At 40.6% G+C, this 24,076-nt stretch overlaps 1 protein-coding gene across 1 annotated transcript; it reads right to left on the bottom strand.

The window, feature by feature from the left end:
- Positions 1–1,543: 1,543 nt before the first annotated feature.
- On the bottom strand, positions 1,544–8,417 carry zgc:110410 (uncharacterized protein LOC553618 homolog). Its single transcript, XM_034202712.1, has 11 exons — positions 8,363–8,417; positions 7,346–7,467; positions 6,915–7,083; positions 6,537–6,615; positions 6,024–6,077; positions 5,630–5,720; positions 5,485–5,522; positions 4,764–4,851; positions 3,098–3,187; positions 2,571–2,618; positions 1,544–2,034 (listed from the first exon to the last, which is right to left on the bottom strand). Exons 2-11 carry the CDS (start codon positions 7,445–7,447, stop codon positions 1,882–1,884), a joined length of 912 nt encoding a protein of 303 aa, XP_034058603.1. The 5' UTR covers positions 7,448–7,467; positions 8,363–8,417; the 3' UTR covers positions 1,544–1,881.
- Positions 8,418–24,076: the final 15,659 nt, after the last annotated feature.

The raw sequence follows: 24,076 nt of genomic DNA on the forward strand, positions 1-24,076 counted from the left end.
GGAGGCTCTTTACGGTGAAGCGGACACAATGTCCGCACGAGCCGGGGTTGTCGATAGTGCCTCGGGCGTGTTCCAGCCCGAGGCACTATCGAGCAGACCTGGTGTGTGTCTGTGCCCGAGATCTTCAACCCGCAGCCGCAGAGTCGAGCCACAGAGTCCCTGACTCCTCTGGTGTGAGGGAGAGGGGCGTCCATCTTGTTCGCCTTGTGGCGTGGAGAGGACCCGCTCTCAACAGGTAGGTCGGGAGAAAAATAGGTTACCACCCTGTCCTTAATCCGGAGAAAAGGACGGTGTGGGTCTTTTATTCCCGGAGAATACTGACTGGTGTGGCAGTATGCTCCTTTTAATCCTTTCCTCCTCCGTGGGGAAGAGAAAAGAAAAAACTTCCTCACTACCGTGGTGTCGGTAGTGAGGGAGCAAGCTAACGCTAGCTTGAAAAAGTCAGACCTAGCTTACTTTCCGGGGAAAGAGAGCGGCGAGGTCGATTTCAACAATAACTAGCGTTAGTAATTACCGTCTTCCTGCGAAGCAGAAGGAGTAGCCGGCGAGCGCCCGTCGACCGAAATGGATATTTGGGTTCAGTCTGTGGACCGTTAAGCTTGTCCGGCTACCATAGAGATGTGCTCTGAAGCGAGAAGAGGTGTTTGAATGGTGCATGCGTCGTGGCGCAAGCTACTTATAGGGGGTGATTTCCCTGACGCTGACGTCAAGATCACCAGCCAATCAGGATTGGCGTAATGAGATTGATGCTTCTGTTTGCTCCGCGATGAGGCGCATCCCATAGTGAGACATCGAACGGAGTGTTATGAATGAGAACTTGTGTTACTTAGCATTAATTACAATTATAGCCTATGCGGACAATGGTTAAAAGATGGCTTGACCAATTTGAACAGTATTTGAGTGATTTTGCAGGTTATTGAGGAAGCTAAATCCATTTTTTTACATTATCACAAATGGCAGTTTCTACAAGAAAATTCCAATATTTGTACTCTGTGGGCTGATTTTGGCTTACATTTTGGGTCGATTTTGAAGATTTAGGGGACTCTTGATCATTTGGATTGGACAGATTGCCTATTTATTTGAAAAAGAATAATCCACAGTAGAAATAATAATCTTGTGCTCTTTTTATCCAATAGTTGCAACACTACTCATGGTAATCAGAATCAGCCCACCAAGAGTACAGATGTTGCCACTCTGGTAAAACTGCAATTTTTTATCCTGAAAATATCTTTTTTTTTTTTACATAATTGTTTACATGGGCTATAATGCCATTAATTTGAATGAACGTCACTTATGCTAATTACGCAAATTGCCTATCAAGTTAGCATCCGGCAGTTTCTATGTGCTGGGGACTCATAATATACATTTCTATCATAACACTTTGGTGTACTGAACATTTCCAGGTTCACTATGCTGGAAAACCCTCCAGTGAGTTTCTCTCAATAATATCAACAGTTGGCTATTGGCTGAATAATTTTACTAAATAATATCATAATAGTATTGGCTGAATTGTTTGAGGTTCTTGCTAAAACACAAAACAGAGTTGACGATGAAGCACTTTATTCATATAAAAAAGATATTTGGCACATGCAATTGAAAGGTAGGATACATGTATGCTAGTGTGGTTTTAAATTCTGAAATGTAGCACTGAAAAATCATTTTGCATAACATATTGCAGTTTATAATAACATTAACCCTGACACAAGACAAGTAAAACAAATCTGTATCTTGGACGCATCACAGACATCCCTGCCTATTTAAATAAGGCAGCAGATGGAAAACAGGATTGTGAATCTACATCCTAGAAGGATATGACGTACTTGAGGATTTTATATTGTGAGCAGGAGGAGTTCCTTTGGGAGGCCTGCCAGGCTCAGTGTGTCAGCGACAGAGGCCGATGAGCTGCAGCAGGAGCAGGAACAGAGACACAATGTCCAAATAGAGGTTGAGAGCGGCGAACACATACTCCTCGGGAGAGACTTCATACTTCCTGTGTTTCCCGCCCAGGATAAGCTGGGTATCAAACACCAAGTACTGTAGAGAGACAGAGAGATGCTTCAACCCTGACTTCTGAAGGCAGCGTGTTAAAAGAGAGACCGAGAGCAGGAAGCGGTCTGAAGGGAAACACGGGCAAAATCTCTTATCTTTAAGAGAGGGGAGAGGGGGGGGGGCTGTGTAAATAAACAGGCTATATAAATAATAGCAGAAGCTGAAAGTAAGTTGTGACTCGCTGTTCGGCTCTGTGTGCAGCAGCAGTTTGTTGCAGCCGCTGACACCACGGGTCACAACATTTGCTGTTAATGTCAGGCACGCAGAGAGGTGGCTGTGAGAATGAAGCCGACTGCTGCTAAACGCTGCATCGTTGGAATGAAAGGGCACAAGGACATCAGAGCCTCTCGTTTACACTAATGACTGAGACAGACAGCGGAGGAAGGAATCAAATCATACATCGCATACACTTGACATTAGCGCCTGGTTTCATGATGTTTTTCTTCTTTTAAATGTCATTTTCAATATGTTTTCAATTGAACCTGCATTGCTGAAAACCAATGTTGTTACACTATACTTACTAAAGAAAACAGCAGGGTTCCCAGGCAGGCGTATAAGATGTAAAGATACTGTGGAAAGAATCAGAGACAATTCAGCAACACCGTTGATTTGTGAATGTTTCTAGTAAGAAAATAAACTCACATTTCAAATGAGTATCTTAAAACATGTATTCAGCCTTTCCTTGGTTGCTCTGCACAATAAATATGATGGTAGATGTTTGGTAATGGTAACAATATAGTTTAACAAAGCAGTGTTTATTTGCTGTTCAGAATCATTTGTGGTTGTGTAAAAATAGCAGTCTAAAGTCAGTGGAATGCTTCTTCCTGTACATGTGCTGCTTAAAGCTGAGGCAGTGTATATTTGGATGCATGAGTCTTGAGATCAGCTCATGAGAGGTGTCAGAGTTCATGCTCTCTTCATAGTCTGCTCAGCACAGGTCAGCTCCAGTACATTGTGAGGATAAAAGCAGTCTCCCTCTGACTGCATTACATTTCAAAGCTGTTCTCACTGCGAACACAGGCGTAAACACGGCAGCTTTTTGATCTACCTGCGATCGGAGGATCCCACAAAGCAATGCAAACGAAAACAGGGTCCAGGCTAACACCCACAGACTCCCATTTAGTCCGGTGAAGTCCCACTGGGGGCAGAAAGGAGGGAGGAGAGAGACGATGAGTGTGAGGAGCCTCTCAAACAGAAAAGAGCAGACAGAACATCTCTCATGTACACACATCAGGGCCATAAAAATGCCGGGGCGTTCAAGGTCATCTACACTGCAGCTGTGCTGTGAGGCGCCGCGGTTACTAAATGATGAAGACATATTGCAGTTCAACACACACAAATATTCTGGATAATTAATCAACAAGCTGCAAGGCAGGCATAGAACAGGGTGGGGGGGGTGGGGTGGTCTTTAGGCCTGCATGCCCTTCTCGGATTGATAGAAAAAAGATGGCAGCTACATCGAGAGAATCACTAACACTGAGCCACGGGCTAGACATGCAAGTGTTTATGACATTTAAATCGCAGCGACAGAGACCCAAAAGCTCCGGCGCCGCATTAACTGCAGGGTGAACGTGGAGTCATAAAAAAGAGAAATAGACCAAAAGTGTTTTTGCCGAAGTGACCGCTCACTCGGCTCATAAAACAGGATGTTTTATGAGCCGGAGGGCACGGCCACTTTTTCTATTTTTATCACAGTTTCCCCCGTTTTATGCTGGCTGTGTAGACCTGATGCATACGCCTTGCTTCTCCAGATTACTAAAAGAGCTTTTAAGAGCAGATTTATTCTCAGTATAATCATTAGCCACCTGTTCCCTGCTTTGCTCCAATCTGAGCAGGAGAATTAAAAGTCTGCAGCTCCTTCAGATGCAAATCAAATCAAGTTTTATTTATAAAGCACATTTATAAACGATTTTTGGTCGAGCCAAAGTGCTGTACATATAATAAAAATAGCCTACAGTAGAGACACTTTACAGCAAATACAACAGCACAGATTGTTCAGAATATCAGTATGAGAAAAACGACACCCTCTATCCTCTATGCAATAAGTGTCAACATGTGTGACATTTCAAACTCTATTTAGAGGCAATTAAGAAGGACTCTAAATGCAATTTCTTGTACAATCTTTTGCCCTACTGCCTGTGTAATAACTTTGCCGGGGTCCACTTTAATAAATCAGAGTTGTTCAAGTGTTCTTGTTTTTAGATTAGATTATTTGTGAGGGATCAGGAATGCAAGTCTATGTGTGTTAGCTTCTTTAATATTAAAATGTATCCAGCACAAGGAGCCTAATATCTACCATTGTGTCCCTGAAAGGCCCTTTTAAAGATTATTCTCAGACTGTGTTTGCTTTATTAGACAGTTTGTGGTGAAAGGAGATGGAGGAGGGGGAGATTCAGCAAACAACAAAAGGCTCCCAGCCATTTCTGAACTCAAGATTTATGACAGCGACCCTGGCCAGCATGAGGACGGCCCAGAGGTTTAACTCTGTCCCGCCAGCGGACATAAGGAATGAACCTGATTGACAATTACACTGATCTCAGCAGTAATCACAGTTTTGCCTGGAAAGCAAAGCTATTAAGAGTTTAAAGGTTTGCTGGTGACTGTGCAAACTGTGCATGAGAAAACCTGGCCAACACTAGAACTGACTGGCATAGTAAGGTAGGTTATGAAATGTCACCGCAGGCTGCACTGCTGGGCTCAGTGACAGATCTTACCTTTGTCTGCATAGCAAACACAGTCAAGGAGAAGGACACTAGCGCTGTGGCCCCCACGGCCCACATAACTGCATCTGCATTGTAGTACCTGCAGAAAGAAATATCAAACAGATGTGACGTGGGAAAATCCCCTCATAGTGTCATGTCCAACGAGTCATAATGCTGTGTGGACACAGGGAGTAGGATTGTTGTCTCCTAAAGAAGAAACATGTCTTTCCTTTAAGAAACGTGGGATTATTTCCATTTCATAGTCTGTATTATGTGTCTGAAGTAGAGTGATGGTAGGCCCTCTGGACATGCATTGCATAATGTATCGCCCTTTGTTCAGCTTCAGTTATGGCAAGGTCCCATAAATATGATAATTTGAATGTATTATTGATAGTCAGGTTTCAAGTGATGCCTTTGCTGTCTGAGTGACAAGCTGTGTAAAGACCAGACATGTTGCAGTTGGCTGAGGTAACATGTGTTTACAACGGCAATGCTACAGAATGATTGGTTTTCAACTACAACTTCAACCACAATGTTCTGATTTAGTATTCAGCCGAATCCCCGAGAAATATGATTCCATGTGCTTTTTGAAATTTGGTAAACCAACAATGATAACATCTTATCAGGTTTGATGGCTTCATCTCTGGCTACCAACACGCTATTAGATATGGATCAAAATCAGGTTATTATTGTGCAAATGAGTCGGCAGCAGGTGGGGATTCAGCAGACTCACGCTGAAACAGATCCCAGCATCAGGCCCTCTGCCACAGTCTGAGAGAGAGACAAATGGAAAGTAAATACATGGGAAAAAAACGGTGGAATAGAGCAGGTGTGGCGGGGGTTTAATTTGATGCCTGGCTGGTAGCGCTTCTACTCACAAACAGACCCAGGGCGATGAAATTGAGGGGGACTTGACGACGGAGGTTGTCACAGCAGGACAGGACCAGGATGAGCACCAACACCGTCGCCCTATTTCACAGAAAATATAGAGTATATCGTAAATGGCAAAATAAAAAGGCTGTAAACAGAAAAAAGGACTGGGTTCAATGTGTGAAATCACTGAGTGCATTATTTATGCAGTGTGGCTGGCCGTTTCCTGGATTAGGATTCAGACCGCGGGGACAGTTTGTGATTTACTTCTGAGGTTTTCCATGAGCGACATTTTCATTTGGGTAAAACTCACCCTCAGGAGATTTGTAGCTGGTCAAACTGGTTAAAGCTAGAAAGTGTGCAGCTTGTAGACACTCTAACTGAATGTTTTTGTTAGCTTACATCATGACGTAGGAGAACCAGTAGTTGGCCCTTGTCCATTCCCTGAGAGCGTCCCTGTGTTTCCAAAAGATAAATGGAGAGGCAGAGGGGAGTGTTTAATAGAGGCGCCATTTATTTGATAGAGGCAGTACAATGATTGTATTAAATATTAACAGAGGACACAGCATTGTGCACATGGGAGCTGAACACAATTTATGAAAAGACATTACTGTAGTAGCGTTCTACCACATCTATTATACAAAACCTATAAAGCTTTCAAACTACTGCAAGCTAAAATATTATGTCGCAGAAATGCCCTTTTATGCTCTACCATCTAGTCTAACCTCACATATTTATGGTGATTTGAGCAGCGCTGGGTCGTGTGCTCAAAGCTTTTTCAGGGACAACTATCGTAGTCGTGCTGCTGTGTGAAGTTGGCTGCTCTGACAGACTGTGCCCAACGTGGAATGATGGATAGGTTTCTGACATCTTTTTTTGGGGAGAAAGTCCCTTGTGTCAAAGTGTGTCTCGCACCAGTAAAGAAAGGCACAGATGATCCCGACAGTCACCAGCAGCTGAAGCATCAAGGTCAAGTAGACTTTCCTTATGAAACCTGTTCAGGAAGAAAAGAGAGACAGACAGATGCACAACACCAACATTAAAGAACCAGGTAAGTGTTTATGGAGTAAAGCTTCTGTTTTCCAACATCTCAACCTCTCACTTAAGATGATTTGTGGTGTGTGAGGTGAGGAGCTGAGGCAGAAAACGTTATTCAATTTTAGAAAACACTGCAAAGCAAATTAGGGAGTACATATTCCCTTTATCAGCTCTGACCATGCAAACTAAAACATATTGGCTTCCCTTGCTTTCTGTCCCTCCCCCTGCTCATTCCTCCCTCCCTGCAGCCCTCACCTCTTCGTATGGCGGAGTCACTGAAGCTGCTATCCTCTAAGCCCTGGCTGTAGCCAGGTGGAGCTTGACCGTACTGCTGCTCGCCTCCATCTGGGGCCAGGCCCTCAGGATGGACTGAGTTATCGTAGGGGCCAGGGGGGGAGACCACTGCAACATTCCCATTCCCCACCTGACATGTCCAAGCCAACAACAACAACAACACAGGGCAATTCAAGCAACACTTCTACATTGGAACAAATTCATGAAATAATGTGAATGTGGATCAGGAAAGGAAATCCATCATCTGTACGTAAACAAAAGTGCTTTTAGACATTTGCTTTGCTCTTGATTTTGGCTCATGCAATCCTAGAAATTGGATATGAAATACACAATGAATGAAAATATTGCTTACATTCTCAAAATGTAATATAGTATGTAATATTGCTGCTAACCTGATAGTTTGTCCCTGTGTAAGGACTCTGCCCATGGTCGTAAGGGTTGTACGGAGGGGGTTGCGGTCCATACCCACCGTTGCTGCCGTTTTTACTCTCCATTCCACCAAAAGTAAGCAGATCTTTTCATCGATTTTGGGACAAAAGTGACATCGAAGAAATGTCAGACTTCAGTAAAGGTCATGGGAGACACCATAAAAAGCATCCTTTTGAACATCGTCAACACTTTCATCAGGGATGTTACATTAGCAAAGGGAGCAATGTCAGTGTGGAACAAATAACTGGGTAATTACGAAATGATGCATCACACAAACACGAGAGCCATCCATGACTAACATCCATAAGTATGGCCTTAAGCCTCCATTTAATTGAGCTGTATGTATATTTAAAAGCTAAATAGATTGTGGTTAATTGCTCTCAAAGGAAATCCGGTCATCAAGAAGGACACACAGACAGTAAACTCAGGGATCCTATCTTAGCTGTACTGAACACTAACACATTCCCTTTGAGGTCCCTGCTGCTGCATTAGTCATTACAGAGAAGGCGTTGTAATTAACTACCCAATGATATGGAACTTCAGTAAAGCCTGGACTACACTGACTGTAGTAAAGAAACTGTGTTACGGATTCCACTTCATGTAAACCTGCCATACTATGGTTTAATCAGTAACAGTCCACTTCCTGTAGTATTAGTCATTATTAATGGCTGAGGCAGTGATAAAACAACGGCCACCTTAAACTACATGTAGTTTGTTTTTTAGTTTGCTCAACCCAATTTCAAACTGGTGATATGAAGAACAAAGAGGACATTACACATATTTTCAAATATTTAAATGACATCAAGTGGACTTTGTTTTGCTATATAGCCTGAATTGCCCTCACATCATTTCTGAGATATGATGAACCTTTGAAAGTAGGCAACCCCTCATCATTTACAATTGTACAACAAGCCATCAAGTGCCGTTTGACTTACATAAAGTAATTACAGCTCTAATCCTGCATGCCTAATGTGCCTTACCTCTGCTGTGACGGCCAGGCTGCTGCTCCGCTGCTCTTCCTGTTGTGTAGTTTTCGTTCAGGGCAAAGTCTACCTGCTATCAGTCGGTTCCCACAGAGACAGGACTTTAGCTTCAGGGGAAAGGATGTATCCCTCATTAGGCTCAATGGGATATTCAGATGAAGTTCTTAAAATGTCATTAAACCAACCAGGCTGGCATTTTGTCAGAGGAAATCGTATTTTTACCTTTTTCCTTAAGCAATACTGATACACAGAGGCCTTCAGAAATACTTAATACTGATGCCTTTCACACAAGGTATGTTTCTATTTCCTGTAATGATCTGTCATTAGCCCTCTATGTGTGATAAGCCTGTAACATGTCATCCTGTATTGTACAGAAATATAAATGCAGCATGTGGATTCCTGGGCTCACACTGGCCCCTCTTGGATAAACACTGATAACAGCCTCATGTAAAGCATGTAGTGCCAGAGACAGATTAATTATGGGCGCAATCAATCTGACCTTCATAACGGGATAATGGGTATTGAGTCACAGCGAGGAAGAAAAGCTGAAGACATACTGTACACCAATATACGTGAAGTAATGTAGGTCACTACAGTCTTCGTGCTTCTCCATGGAGAATTGCCTCTGAAAGGGGTGTAATGAATACTTCCTCCATGAATGAGAAACTAGCCCAGGGTGAATCCATTTAACTTTAATGTAAAAGAACCTCAACAAAATAAACATGACATTAAACATTTACATGTGATATTTTAAGCGATTATACCACAGATAAGTGCATTCACTCAAGTGTTCAGGTTTTTTACTTGTGTTTGCATTTAATGCTTATTTCTCTAGATTTCAAAAGGGGAATATTGTAGATTTTACTTACTTTTGTAGCAGAACGTTATCCCCGCCCAAATGTGTATCACAAGCCCTCAGATTTATCCTGTGAATCTTATGAGGAACACAACCCGTATGTGAAGAACCACCAAACACCGATATGTAGGATTCCAGATGCAGAATCTTCCTCGTAGAGGAGTATTTCTACATTGTGGTGTTGGTACTTTTACCTTATGTAATGAATTGGAGTACTTCTTCCACCACTGACTGTACATAACAATCAGCTAGCTAACCTCTAGATGGCATTCCAGTCTCTTCTCATGTTACGGATGAGCATCCAAAGAGATTTATAGATCTTCTGTCTCATATTCAAACACTCAGCAACTCTGCCTGGATTTTTTTATTTGAAAGAGAACAAAACTGCAGAGGACATACAAATAATTGAAAGATGATTGTATCAGCAGTTAAAGGTGAGCTGTCAAGGTATACTTGTGCCAAAAAGTAAATTCCAAATTCTCTGGATCAATGAACAGAACAAAAGAAAATCATTTAATATTCAGAGATTCAGAGTTTTTAATCTGGTCGCGTCGCAGTGTACAGAGACTAATCATATATATCGAGCAAACACTGGGGGGCACTAGTCTCCTGTGCTTCTGCTACTAATTGCAGTGATTTGGTTGTGACTCTCCCCCGTCTCTTGCTGCCACATCGCCAGCCAACCAGCAGGAACCAAATCCTCCAGAGAGCCCCCTTAAATCATCCGCCTCCTCATTGTAACTGCTGGATCAAATCCTTGCATTTCTCTCATCTGCATGTGTCATGTTGTTAAAACTAAAGGAAACATTGTTTTTCATGTTTAGACAGCAATACATTAATAATAAATTAATAAACAAAAATACAACAAATACTTGCCACATCATATTTGAAGGGACAGACAGCGTTTTGAGTCATTTTCACTGTTCTCTGCTGATAGGTGTGACAGTCAACACGGGCTGGATTTACACCGGCTGCTCAAATCTGATGCTCTCACCTGTTCCAGAGATCTTAGGCCGATTTGAATGGCTGGCACAACAAATAATGTCACATTTGAGCAGGCGGTTCAACTGCTGCCTGTGTTGACGCACCAATCAGTGTGGATCCTGGTGTGAGGCCACATTTAACTCTGATCTGATTGTCTCTGGCTGTCCAAACATGACCAGCACATGAGGCTGGAGCCACATGGAGCCCAATGTGTGCAGAGCAGAGAGCTGTGACCACACCATGGTCGGAACATTTATATTTTTATTTATAAAGCCCAATATCACAAATCAGCCAACAGGACAGATGGACTGAAGGATGGAAAAGGAAGGGAAGAGAGAAAAAGGAAAAGTAAAGAACGGTCAAAAAAAGTGGAGGAAAAACAATGGAACGAAGGAAGTGAGGAATGACAATAGATGGCAGTGGCTCAGTCAGTAGGGGCTGGGAGCCGTAGGGTCGCCGGTTCAAGTCCCCGAACAGACCGAAATATGGAGTGTGGACTGCTACTTGGAGAGGTCCCAGTTCACCTCCTGGTAAGGCACCGGACAACCCCCCACCCCCCATTGCTCCGCTGGCGCTGTCCAATAGCTGCCCACTGCTCCTGGTAGTAGGATGGGTTAAACACATTTCACTGTGTGTGCTGTGTGCTCTGCATGTGTGACCATCAAAGAGGGTTTCATCCCTCCAATTCTATAAGGAAGGAAGTATGGAAGGAAAGAATAAAGGAAAACAAATGGCTGGGTGGATAGATTAAAACAAAGATGGAAGAAAGAAAGTAGAAAGAAAATGATGATGAAATAAAGAACAGGAAAGGACAGGCATACAGACAGGCAGGAGAAATTAAAGGAGAAAAAAAGAAAAGTAAAATAAATAAATGATGGATGCAAATAAAGAAGGGAAAGTAGTAAAGCTGTAAGTAAGAACAATAATGTGAATGGAGGAAAGCCAGATAGATGGACGGATGGAGAGAGAGAGTCTGTTCCCTGTCTCGGAGCAGACTCACTGTGACAGCTCTGTTTTGTCAGACTGCTACGATGCTCTTCGGGGCGTCAGGGACTGAGGATCGCAGCGGGGAGATCTCTGGTGTCACTAGAGGAGCAGAGATGCAGCCATCATGCCAGGCTCTCTCCACTGCATGCAGTTGTGAATTACTCCTGCCCGGCCACTCGGGCCACAGAAGGACATGTGGAGAATTGAAATGGTAGTTTGTGTGGGGCCTCTGAGAGCCCCAGTGCAGGTCTGAAGGTCTGTGTCACTACATGCCTCTTCATTTCTAATTTACAACCCTCCTGAAGCTGCTAATGTAGAATCTCAGCAGCGTGTATGGCGATGGGAGAGTACGACACACTGGGAGCGCATTTGTTACTTTAAATAATGAGACAGGCTGCACAGAGTTCCACTTAATATCAGCTGGACCAGCCGTGTCAAGCAAGGACTATTACTTACAGTGAAATTAAAAGTACTGACACACAATGTTGACTTACTATGAGGGCCAAATCAGCTTTGCATTGGTTTGACAATGACTTGAATGATCTTGTTTTGCAAATTAGTGCGATACAAAAGACACAGCTGCAGTCAATAGACATATTTAAGTGAATAAATGACTATTATCCATTGTTGATTTAATTTATTACACAACTATAGCAGATAAATACATTTATTATTATGAGTGTCAAGGTTTGGATTAGTTGTGTCTAAAAGGAGAACTCCATTAGTGAATTATAAAGAAGCTTGCAGAAACTTCTTCTAAACTAATCGAACGAGGAGCTGAATTGATTGAGTATCATTATTACATTGTTGCAGACGTACCTAAACCACATTCATTCAACTGGCCCAGAGTTAAGTCAATATAACTATATTAAAAGAGAAATTAGGTAGTCTAATCCGACATCATTTTCGATCTGTGGAATAAATCAACGGACAGATTCAGTTTTGAATAGTTGGAAGCCTAATTCAGAAGATGAAATTAAACACTTAGGTTAAAGATAGGAGGACTCACATAATTGGAAGATTTCATGCTTTTTGTTCAACATCTTTAGGTTACTTGCAAAACCTGGTTCTCTGTTTAGAATGAGTTAGCTGTAGCAGCCAAGCTAATCCTTAACGCAAGGCTAATTAGCTAAACTGTTTTGAGGCCAGAGCGATCACTTCATAACCAGGCACCAGTTGCTGGGCATGCCAGCTTGACTGCCTTTATCATGGTGGTTTTCTTTGTGTAACTCTGGCATTTCTACAAATATAAGCAGTATGGCATCCTTTTTACTGCCTAACATTTGTTAGTTAAGCTATATGTAGCAAAGTAACAATGCCATGGACCTGCGGTCACTTCACATTCTATGTCAGAACCATAGACTCTAGATGGACGCCAAATCTACACTTCCTCCCACTGTACAATAAGTCAAAAACTAAATATCTTGGATAAAGAAGCCGCCTTCTTGATATTCTGAAGCCACTTTAAACCACACTGTGCAGAGGTTATCGTGGCATGGAGCCATGGTATTGACCTCCCTCAAATACACGCCATAGACAATCAGAAGCTGAGCATGGCCACAGCTTGTTAGTCTGAAGACAATACGGCAACATTAGCACCAGGGACAATATTTGGCAAGAAAGGTGTCTTTACATACTGTCTATGGACAGAACTAGCTAGCCAAGAAAATGTGCCCCCTAGGTGATTATCTTTTGTAATAGCTAATACATTCAGCTGGACTGAAACCTTCCTTTTCAGAGTAGTCTGAAACAATATTTACAGTTTGAAAGGGTGATAAATTAAATTTGGTGATGATTAATGATTTTTGTGTTAATATAATAGCAGTTAAAACAGGACCGGTCAAATTTGACCGCGAACACCAAAGTAAGGGGGTGGGGGGGCGGAACGAAGACAATAGGAGGGATAACTGAGAAAAAGAGTATGCTGCTTGTCTTACAGAAATAAAACATTGTGAATATTGATAGGGAGACATCCATGAACAAGAATTTCAGTTGGAAGTAGAAATACAACTTGTTCATAATGGTTACAAATCATACCTAATGTATTCAGCTGGTTGTTGTTAAACCAATTTAGAGCTTATTGTAGTGAAGGTTAGAGCTGATACGGAGAAGAGAGTGATGCCAACTCACAATTTAAAATGTGCTCATATCGTCTAGTGTACAAAGTCCATTGGCTTAAGGCAATCTTTTCCTTTGACTCATTTTACTTTTGAGGGATTAAATTAACTTTTTATTTAGCTGGAAAAGCTTTCATGCCATTGTGTTACTTTTACCAACAAAAACTGAAAAATATAACAGCAGCCACACTTTTAATGAAAGCCATTATTGCATTTGTATCCACATTGCAAGGCTAAAAAATACAACTCCAACAGCCCAGGCAACAGATAACGTTTTGGAGTTATTTTAAGATGATTCAGTCTTACACACTACGACCCAAACCAGTGTGACAGATTTGAAGTCTTCATCGCTATATAGCCTCTAATTCATCTCTAATTATTTTATCAATATATAAATGCTTGGAGATGTGGCTTTCAAAGATGAAATAGTTTCAATAGCTGAATAAATTAACTGAATTTCAGTCAAACGTGTTTTGGCAAGGGTTCTGACTGTGTTGACTCAATATACTGTAACGAGCATCTGATTGTGTCTGATTTTCTTTTCTCTGTATAAACATGACAAAACATATTTTCCTTGCTAACGCTAAGCCAGTTAATTATATTCTGTAAACTGATCCAACTATCACAGATGGATCGGAAATTCTGACTGCTCACTTTTCTCACGACATCAGGATGCTGAGTTTTGGGATGTTGAAGCTGAGTCAGAGTGAAGTGGAGGGTTATGATGCCATAAAAGGATTGAGGTAAAGTTTATTCAAAGCCATGGCCGTGTCTGACAGGCTGGGTGCATGCTGCCAGGTCAAATATAGGCTGGGGCTCAATGAAATCCCTCCTGGTTAGAAGCAAGCGTCATGATGGAATAAGTCTCCCCCTCCTTACACGTTCCTGCTGCAGACAGTCCTGATCATGCTGAGATTTTATGTGAAAAGTGCGTCACCAAATGACTTGAGTAAGAATGATGGGATGAACTGCTAATAATAATTCTAACTAACTAACTAATAATTCTGTTTTGTTTTGTTTCTTTTTGGTTTTGTTTTGTTTGTCTACCCTCCCTCCCAAATGTAAAGCGTCTTTGGGTTCAAGAAAAGCACTATAGAAATAAAATGTATTATTAATAAACTCTGAATTCATTTCCCTGACATGTGATAGTTGGTAAAGTCAATCACTATGGAACCAACAAGGGTGGTAAAGAGCAGACAAACTTTTAAGAAAAGTGCAAACAAACCCATTATAATTCCCCCATCATCATGCAAGACAGACAAGAGTACTATTAATTCTGCATGAGAATAAATGTAACAACAAACGCTTTGCTTGTGCTGTACATTGTTAATCACGTATGGAAAGCAGACACTTCTTCTGACCATATTCAGATAAATCAATGTAACTATAACGTTTATGGATTCCTGAGACGACACCATGATTTGTGACATTGTGCTACATAGATCGAACTTACATGATGTTATAGTCTCCAGTCCAATCTGGCAGATGATCAAGGGAAGTGGAGTAATTGTAAGCTAGTGTAAAGAAAATGAACGCATTGTGAAAGACATTCGGCAGCCCAAGGACAGATGTCTCATCTGTGAAGAGGCCATGTAGCCATTTTCTGTCAGATGCTCTCTATCAAAAATGGGCAGATATGATTTGAGGTTGGCTCTTTTCTTCCCTAACAGAATTCAACAGAGAAAATGGATTTCACATAAGCAATGACAAGGACAGAACAATAACTGACAGTGGCATTTCCCTGCTGGTAGAGTACGGCCCTGACAAGAGGAACCGCTGCTGCCACCGTCCAGCGGACAAATGTCAGCCGCTCCGCTCTCATGACATGACACGGCCCGGTCTCAAATGATTGATCAGTTCTCATGTCAGAGTTATATAAAGGACATTATATAACTTAAATACCATACAATTTATAAACATACTCAAAATATGTTATGATTAAATACAAAATATCTGTTGCATTTTGCCTGTGCAGGGAAATTGGAAAATATCCTGGGCTTTAAACAGCACTTGGACACATGATCACTGCTCTGTTAGACCTTGTGTTTTCCTATGGATAAAGTGTTATTGCTAAACCTCGTAGCCGTTGACATGAGGGCCCTGAAATCGAATAACATCAATCTTATTATCGTTAGCAATGGTTTCACTTCAGTTTAGGTGATTTCACCTGTCACATTTTTGTATTTGCCTTTTTATTCTTAGTTTTCGCCCTGGTTTGATAATAATCATATTGCTAGATCACTGTCATTTGTATGAGTACACCAAACACAGTTTGTGAATTTAACTCTTAATGCCTTCATTGAAAGTGATTCTTCTTAACTTTCCCTTTTATTGTTTCCCAGTTGTGAAAATGCAACGTTATATCAAATACATCATAGGGTTACATGTATTCCTGTTGTCCACTGACACACTAATGTACACATAACTATCGGAGAAACTTGAACATGGATAAGTCGCTTTGATCTTCCTGATATAGAGTATATATTAGTAAAAAATGAATGTGCATATGTTTTATTGAAAATAAATCATATGACATGTCAGTGTTGACATTTTTGGCCCGATGTTAGAGGAAAGGTCAATATGCGGCTAAACACATTAGCAAGATGTGGGAAGATTGATATTGTCAACCATGTTTTCAGAAATGAATCTTTTTTTTGTCATGAACCAACAATTCAAAATGTTTGTTTGAAAATCAGGAACTGGAAGGGCACTTGGAGAGAGAGTGCAAAGCTCAGCCAAGGACACCAACAATATAATGAGTTCTTCCTCGGAGCATGCTACACCCTTACACCAAGTTTCATTTACATTTGCCAGTGTCTTTTTGTATCCTGTTGACAAACAAACTGAACCTAACCGCCTTCAAATCAAATCAAAATCAAGTTTTATTTGTAGAGAACATTTAAAAACGATTTTGGTCGAGCCAAAGTGCTGTACATGCAATTTAAACACATAAAAACACATTACATCACAATAAATCACAACAGATAAAAACAACACATGGAACAGTCAGGAGTCGTAACCCCACTCTAACTAGCCTTGGTTGAGGTAATACTAAATATACACATTTAACTGCATGGCAAGCTTGCAGACTATAGTGTTTGGCATGTACACGGTTTACCCTACATGTATTGTCTTCCACCGAAGGCTGATGAGATTTTGTTTGATTAGATAGAAGGGTATCATCCAGACATATGAAGAGACTAAGGATAATTAAACTGATGACAAAGGACAACAACAGTCTCAGCGGAGCAGAGGATGAAGGCTACAGAACAACTCTTCATTATTCTTTTGTACTAACAGATACGTCTGCAGATTCCCAGTGAAAAATACTGGACTATATTTTAGATAACAGCCCTTGGAACTTTGATGATCCCCCCCCCACCCCCACCTCCGATTACAATACGTTTTCTCCAGGGTGATACAGGGAATAAAACAGCATGTTCATATTCCAGTCAGACTATAATGCAGCACTTATGAATTGTGCTGAGAGGATATCAACCAAATACACATATTGAATGTCATCACCATGTGCATCTGTAAAGGCGCTGTGAAAGAAAATGTCTCACTGACTGTAATTACAAGGCTTGTTTTGCATACCTGGGTTCTTAGTTGCAGCTCCAAAAACATTTTTATACATCTGTGCCTGGATTTATATAACCTAAGTACATATTTAGTACATTGTGGTGTATCATATCCTTTTCAAACATACAGCATTATGGAACATTTTCACTTTCTCAGTACCTGTTCTGCAGTTTTTTTCACATGTTCCACAATTAGGGACAACTCCTTGAAAGAACGTGGTTCTATGTGCTAGTAGTTTACATCTAGCTGAAGTTACGTTTTAGAAGCAGATTAAAAAAACTATGCTATATTGGAAAGCAGCAGAAAAAGACTGTGTGGACTGGATACCGATTATGACATTGACTTTAAAAATAATTTTCCAGTGACCTTCATTATAAGGCTTCAATGGTGCGAATCAATAGTAAATGGTGCAAAGCGAGACGATGGCCCAAAGCCCAGCAGTGACCTCTCACTCCTGGAAAGGATGTGGCCAGATGCCACGTGCTTAGGAACAGGGAAAGGACAATAACCAGACAAATGTTAGTCATAGCCAACCCAATCATGCTTTACTTTACAAATCAGTGAGCTCTGATTAATTTGTGACGTTTGAGAAACAAAAAAGGAAATGTAACTTAGCTAATTGTGTAGCAGAAGGCAACAAATGTACACTATAAGCCAAGAGGAGTCCAATGTCCTTGTCTAGGACTTGAAGGACTGCCACAAGTCAATAGATGGCACCCTACTTGAAATTAGATTGGGAGGAGATAACACATGTTCTAACAATGCTGCTCCGCTGGTCCAAAGAGACGACTTAACATAATTGAACAAAAAGACAAACAGAAGTTGCAGCAGACTGCAGGGACAGTTTGGGTCATCCATCAAACTGTCTCTGACATCTGATGTGGATGTAGCCGCCTCCACAATTCATGCATTACGTTGCACACCAGCACGATAATATGCAGCCATTATGCACAGTAAACAGCTTGAATGAAAAATGCCCCAAGTCTGTATTATCACTCGAGTGATTTGGATGCATCTTCAAGAAGATAATTCTTCCAAATTATCTACAAATAGGATTGTGTTTTTGAATCCCAGAATGCATCTGTGCCTTTGTGATTTTAACCTCGTCTGAACAGCAGGGCATCCAAAACACACACACACACACATCCAGTGATCCTTGAGATGAAAATGTGGCATTACCCATTATAACTACAAAACATCAAGTGCTTCATCTCCCACTGAGTTGATGTGCAATTCACAGTTAGTCACCAACATACTGAATGGGGCTAAAGAAAGAAAAAATATATAAATAAACCTGTGATTAGACTTGCTGCTTAGTAGACACAAATCCCTGCCATGCACAGGCGCACGTTTCCTGCATGTTCTCACTGTGTAATAGACGACTTAAGCCGTCCCCTTTCAGAGGGTGCTGCAGGCTCCACTCTGTCACATTAACATCAGTAAAAAGCCATGTGATTATTCCTCGCAGGACAAAATGTGCTCAATCATATGCTTTGATAGCATCTTATGTGGCACACTTTTCCCTCCTCTTCAGTTTTATGCAATAATGAGTTCCACTTCCTGCTGAGCATGCACGATAACAAATCCAAAATGTCAACGTCCTCTGATTTATAACACAGTCCTTAACTGATAGGTTGTACATCATGCCCAAATTCATTGACAAGATGAAATGTCACATATTAATTCATGGCTCATAGCCGCAGATCCCTCACGCCTGTGCCTCTCATAAGTAGTCTGATGAGTGGCCATCTTTTTTCAAAGTGTGTCCTTGTGTGCCAGGTACTTTGCGTAGGTGGAATCTAAAGGGCATATTATGTGATTATTTAAAACAGGTAACCATTTGTTTGTGATCATGAATATGAGACAGAAACTGACAAAACAGTGAATCAAGGTCTGATTTGTTGGTTGGATTTCCTGTGATGCTCGCACCATTGAAATACTAACTGTAGGTTTATGTATACAGTAAAAATGTTGCACTTAACAGCAAGAAATATTATATGCAAATAAAAATGTATATTTCCAAAGTGCTTCTATTTGAACTGCCTATAAATACCACTTCCACAAAGGCCAGTGAGATATGTCTTTATAATAATAAGTCCAACATAACAAATGAGGTGCAGAAAGGCTGTTCGCTAGTTCTGGTCCCCTGAATAAAATATTTTATATGTGCTATTTCAATTATGGAGCCCGATTACTCACTCACAAACCAGAGTGATCAAAAGCATGCTGCTCTGTTCTGTTGTGGAGTTTCTATTCTCTGGATTTTCCTCAGGGGGAGCGTAGGAGTTTTTTATGACTGTCGTGAGCTTTGAGAGCTGATGAAATTACAATAAGATTGCCGTGTGTTGCACTCATGTCGTTCTAAGGCTCATTCTCCATACAGCGAGTATCAGCTTTAATTTGATGTGTAAAGGATTTGCTTTGTGGGAGAAGTGATTTTTTTTTTTGCTGTGAGGAATGACGCATGTGACAGATGCGATTGGCTGGTCAAAAGCTTTTTTTTTTTCAAAGAACAAGAAAGAAGTCTGTTGTGTACAGTCGCTTATTTCAGATCACACTGAATCTGCTTTCTTCCAGAGTGTGTCGCAAGGAATTAGAAGCTAATTTAGAAAATGTCCATAATTAATTGTGGAAGACAGAGGGGCTTTTAAATTGGACACCCTAAGAGCAATTGTAAAATGTCGAGAACAGCTCCACTGTTAACGCTGTGTTTGTACAGAATTACAAGGTCATATTGACCTGGCTCAAGGCTGCCTCTTGTAATTCCTCTCCCAGGTGTTTTGTTCTCATGTTGTTTTTACTTTGGGTTATATAATGTGAATATTATATGTATTATTATCTTCCAGGCCTTTTTTCTAGAGCTGTCGACTACTCCGTGTCTTCATTATAGAGAGAGAGAGAGAGAGATAATGTAAATTGTCAATATGTGTTCGAGGCACTATAAAAAAAAGGATACTCATAGTTGTCAAGTACAGTGTTTGTCTAAATGTCAGTGATGAGGTTGAAATACAATGGTTGACGCAGACAATCAATTAAAATGTCATTCAGACAGGACTGCCTGACATCCACATAGATAACGGACACATCTATTATTATTATCATCTTTATGTATTTTTAAACACTGACAGAGAAAACGAAACAAACAAACCAGTTAACTGAAGTCAGTGAGTTTAAGATGGAGGGACAGATTGACAGAAACGTTTCAAATGTTATCTACCAGAATCAGAAGAAATTCATTCAAACGAATGCGTCTACATTTTGTGGAAAATACGCTTATTAGCTTTCTTGCAGAGAGAAATATGAGAAGATTGATACTACTTTCATGTCTGTCCGCCACTTAGGAAACTACCGCCAGATACTGATAATCTTAGTTTATATTAAGCCTGGGCTCCAATGTCCAATGCTAACTAAATCTGCTGACTAGCACCTCTAAAATGCACTTATTAACATAGTATACCTTGTTTGTGTAATACATGATAACAGAAATGTAAGAAGTTGTGTGTTTCTTGACTGGGAACAGTAATGTCGTAGTCTCTCTCATCATGTCAGATTTGAGATGATGCTCGGATGAGAAAAGCCTGATAATCAAACATTTTAAAGACATAACAAAATCCTCCTTGTACTCAGTATTAACAACAGTGATCCTGCTCCTCCCCCCTAAACACACACTCAATTGCATTCATGACAGTGTTGATGGGGCTCATTGACCTCAGTTTAACATCATTCAATTCTTATTGCAGTCCAGAGACTTCTCTGATCTCCTCTAAGCGATTTCTTAATGCCCATGTGATTTAAATATTAATTACAAATGTATTTTGCTGAAATGGTTATGGAGGAATTTACATTATTCATCTACTTTGACATTAAAAAGAGTATATTAAATTATATAACTCTTCCAGGTCCTGCCCTCAGAAAGATTTCTAGAATATTCAATCACTGTCTATTTTTTAAGAAATAGATTTCATTGTTATGAGCAGTAGAAATGCAGCTCCTTACTGCATGAAACTTTAGAAATGTGTGCTCTTAAAAACAGCTGGATCGGAATGGATTCGCTCTGATTTCATTACCCCGACAGATGGAAACGAGTACAATTAAAAATATATATATTTTTTTAATATCCTGATTATTTATGACATGATATTCACTTTTACCTGCATGCAAATGTCAATAACGGATATTTCCACTGGGGGTTACCTTTCTAAACTGCTTATCATCTGTATAAAGAACCTGGCCAATAATAGAAGAATGGCGAGACACCCCAGGTGAATAGGGTAATTTTTTTAACTTAAAGGTATCAGTTATACATTTCTCCAGTTAATTACTTACAATAAGGCAATTGTCTTTTGTATTACAAGTTTTCTGAAATAGCATGTTTAAATATGCAAATTATCCATTATCTCATTAAATATGCACATATTTTAACACATTTCAGGAATCGAAATCTGAACTTTGGATATAGCCAGATTCAAAATTCTTGTTTCATTTTGGAGTCATATTAGTATCTAAGGCTTTTACAGAAGGGATATTGGATATCTCTTTTTATCACTCCATAAATCAGAAAATACTGTCAACAGCCCTAAAATATCAATTTCCGCCATGTTTTTAGGTATACAATGTTGTATAATTCAGGCTATGAATTATATATGAACAAACCCTTCTGTAAAAGCCTTCATAATATTGATAGGAATATAACTGGAAGGTTTGGTGTATGTACGTGCTACTGAAGTTGAAATTTCGAACTCAGAGTAGGAGAAAAAACTCATTTTGAGAAAACGACCTTTAAAGATTGCAGTGAGGCGCTAGCTAAACCCTCCTGTTCTTTGGATGACAGCTTGCGCATCGACGCACTCCGTGAAGGTATTTCATGTTCAGGGTCATTTTTTTTTTTATAACCTTGCTTCGTGCAAGTGACAATTGTTGTTGTCTTCTCTGTGAACGTTTTTTTCGCCGTTCTTTTGGCATTTTGAGATTTCAATTTCTAGCTGAAAGCTAACCAGGAAGTGTTTTAGCACACCACGTGACGCATCTGAACGAATCACGTTGTCAGAAATTGACACCAGCCAATGAGATTTCGTTTCTTGGTTTAAGACCCCTTTGTGCTTTCACGATTGGTTGCTGATACAAAGGAAATTACCATATTTGGATCCGATGAGATTGTGCAGGAGAGACACAGCTTTCCAGCGATACCTCTGTTGACATGGTGCACACAGCGGTCGCGGTACTTTATGTTACGTTAGAATGCTAACTTTTGGTGAATTTAGGAGAAATCCACAGACGCAAATAGACAAACTATAGTAAAATAAACACTTAAATGTGTATTTTGTACGTTTTCCTTCCAAAAGCCTGAAAGAAAACATGTTATGGAATCAAAATAGCACAAAATCTCAAAATTGACCAGTACTTGAAAAACGATGTTTTTGCCTGCCGTGTCTCGCCTTAAAATGGCTCATTAGTGATGGACTGAAATATGCAGCGAGAGATGCTAGTTAGAAAATCCATGAAAGCACATACAACTCATTATGCTTTGATATGTGTGAGGAAAGAAAACCACAACTTCTGTTTCTCTCGGTAAACACAAGACAATAAAAGGAGGAGTCAAAATGCCACCTGTTAGAGGCAAGGGCGCCGGAAGCGGGGGGGCCAGGGGGCCATTGGCACCCCCACTTTACGGCCCTGCCCCACATTTTCGCAGCAGCGGATGCCGCGGAACCCTGTACACATCCCGTTTCAATAATTCCCCTCTACTCTAAAGTCGCATCTAAAAAGAACGCCATCTGATCTAGCTGTGTATATTTTGTTATTGTTGATTGTTATATTCAATCTCATTAGCTACAGGCATTTTTGAAGCTTGTAAAGGGAAGAACACAGCTCGCCTCTCACTCGCCACTCTGCTCTTCTACAGCGCCGCTTCCCCTCCCTCCGCTGACATTATGAATGTAAGGCATAGTAATCATAGATAACACCGCAGGGTCTGTTACAGTTTGTTTTCATCTGATTTCAAATAAACAAAGTCTTGGCTTTCAGAATATTAAACTTGTTTCGGCAAATTCAGATGATAAATACAGCTTTGAAGCTTTTAACGGCATAATTACAAGCGGAGAACGGAGTAATTTGACGTCACAGCAAGCATAACAACAGCCGGTGTTTCTCCTGAAAGTTTTCCCCGGGAAACAAACGCAAAAATACACAAACACACACACGTGGTATACACGCACACACTCGCGAGCTTCCCCCCAGACCAGTAATCCAAACGAAAATATCTTCCCTCCGTACTACTTTGATCATTTGCTCCGCTAATAATCAATCAGATCGATCCAGAGAAGAGGAAACTTTAAGGCCTTTTTCTCAAAATGATGACTCGGTGACAGTCATTATATAATGTGACATATTTTGCTTAATATAGTACAAAAACAATCCTGATATCATTAGAAAGCTAGGAATCTCCTCTTTCCAACAGTGTATACAACTCAAAATGTGTCTTCGGATCAATGCGACTGATTTCGATGGAGCAGGTCACTTTGCATTAGGTAAAATACAGCAGGCAGACATAACAGGAAGATTATGTACATTTTAATCCAATCAAATAGGACATTGTCACACCATTCAAATGTATCCATGTACATTACAACCAATAACAAAGCTTAGATGTGTTTATTTGTTACGTTGTTTACGTTATGTGTTACGTTGTTCAGTGTGTGTCAGCCGTTAACCTAGATAGATAAACTTGCAAACATGTCAGAAGAACCGGCGCATAAGAAAACAAAATACAGTCAAACTAAGCAGAAATTCAACAACTTGAATGTCACATCCCTGACATCCACAACTCCGGAGCCTGGCCCTTCAACCATAGAACCAGCGCAGCCAGATGAACCCCAGCAGCAGCTCTGCGGCCGCAGAGGCTGTCAAAACCGCCGCCGCCGGCATCGTTGAACCGAAACAGGCTGGTTCCGACTGCATGGAGGTTTGTTGTCGGGACATTGTGACGGGCCAATAAAAGCTTATTTGGGCAAAGAGAAGGTACTTCAATGCAGAATGGTACAAAAACAGAGAGTGGTTAATTATTTGCAAAACCACTAAACGAGCCTTCTGTGAAATATGCAGATGTGCTGCTGTCAAACGGCTTGTAACTTTCTCCAAATGTGAAGATGACAGCTTTGTAAATACCGAGTTAATAACTGGAACTTT

This window comes from Gymnodraco acuticeps, unplaced genomic scaffold (genome assembly GCF_902827175.1).
Source record: "Gymnodraco acuticeps unplaced genomic scaffold, fGymAcu1.1, whole genome shotgun sequence".
Taxonomy (NCBI): Eukaryota; Metazoa; Chordata; class Actinopteri; order Perciformes; family Bathydraconidae; genus Gymnodraco; species Gymnodraco acuticeps.

Bases quoted from the DNA above. Each gene is read 5' to 3' on its own strand.
- zgc:110410 (XM_034202712.1), bottom strand. From the start codon at position 7,447: ATGGAGAGTAAAAACGGCAGCAACGGTGGGTATGGACCGCAACCCCCT. The intron at 6,616-6,914 runs GTGAGGGCTGCA...CTTCCTGAACAG, and splicing joins TGACTCCGCCATACGAAGAG to GTTTCATAAGGAAAGTCTAC. The intron at 5,721-6,023 runs GTAAGCTAACAA...TCTGTGAAATAG, and splicing joins TGGTTCTCCTACGTCATGAT to GGCGACGGTGTTGGTGCTCA.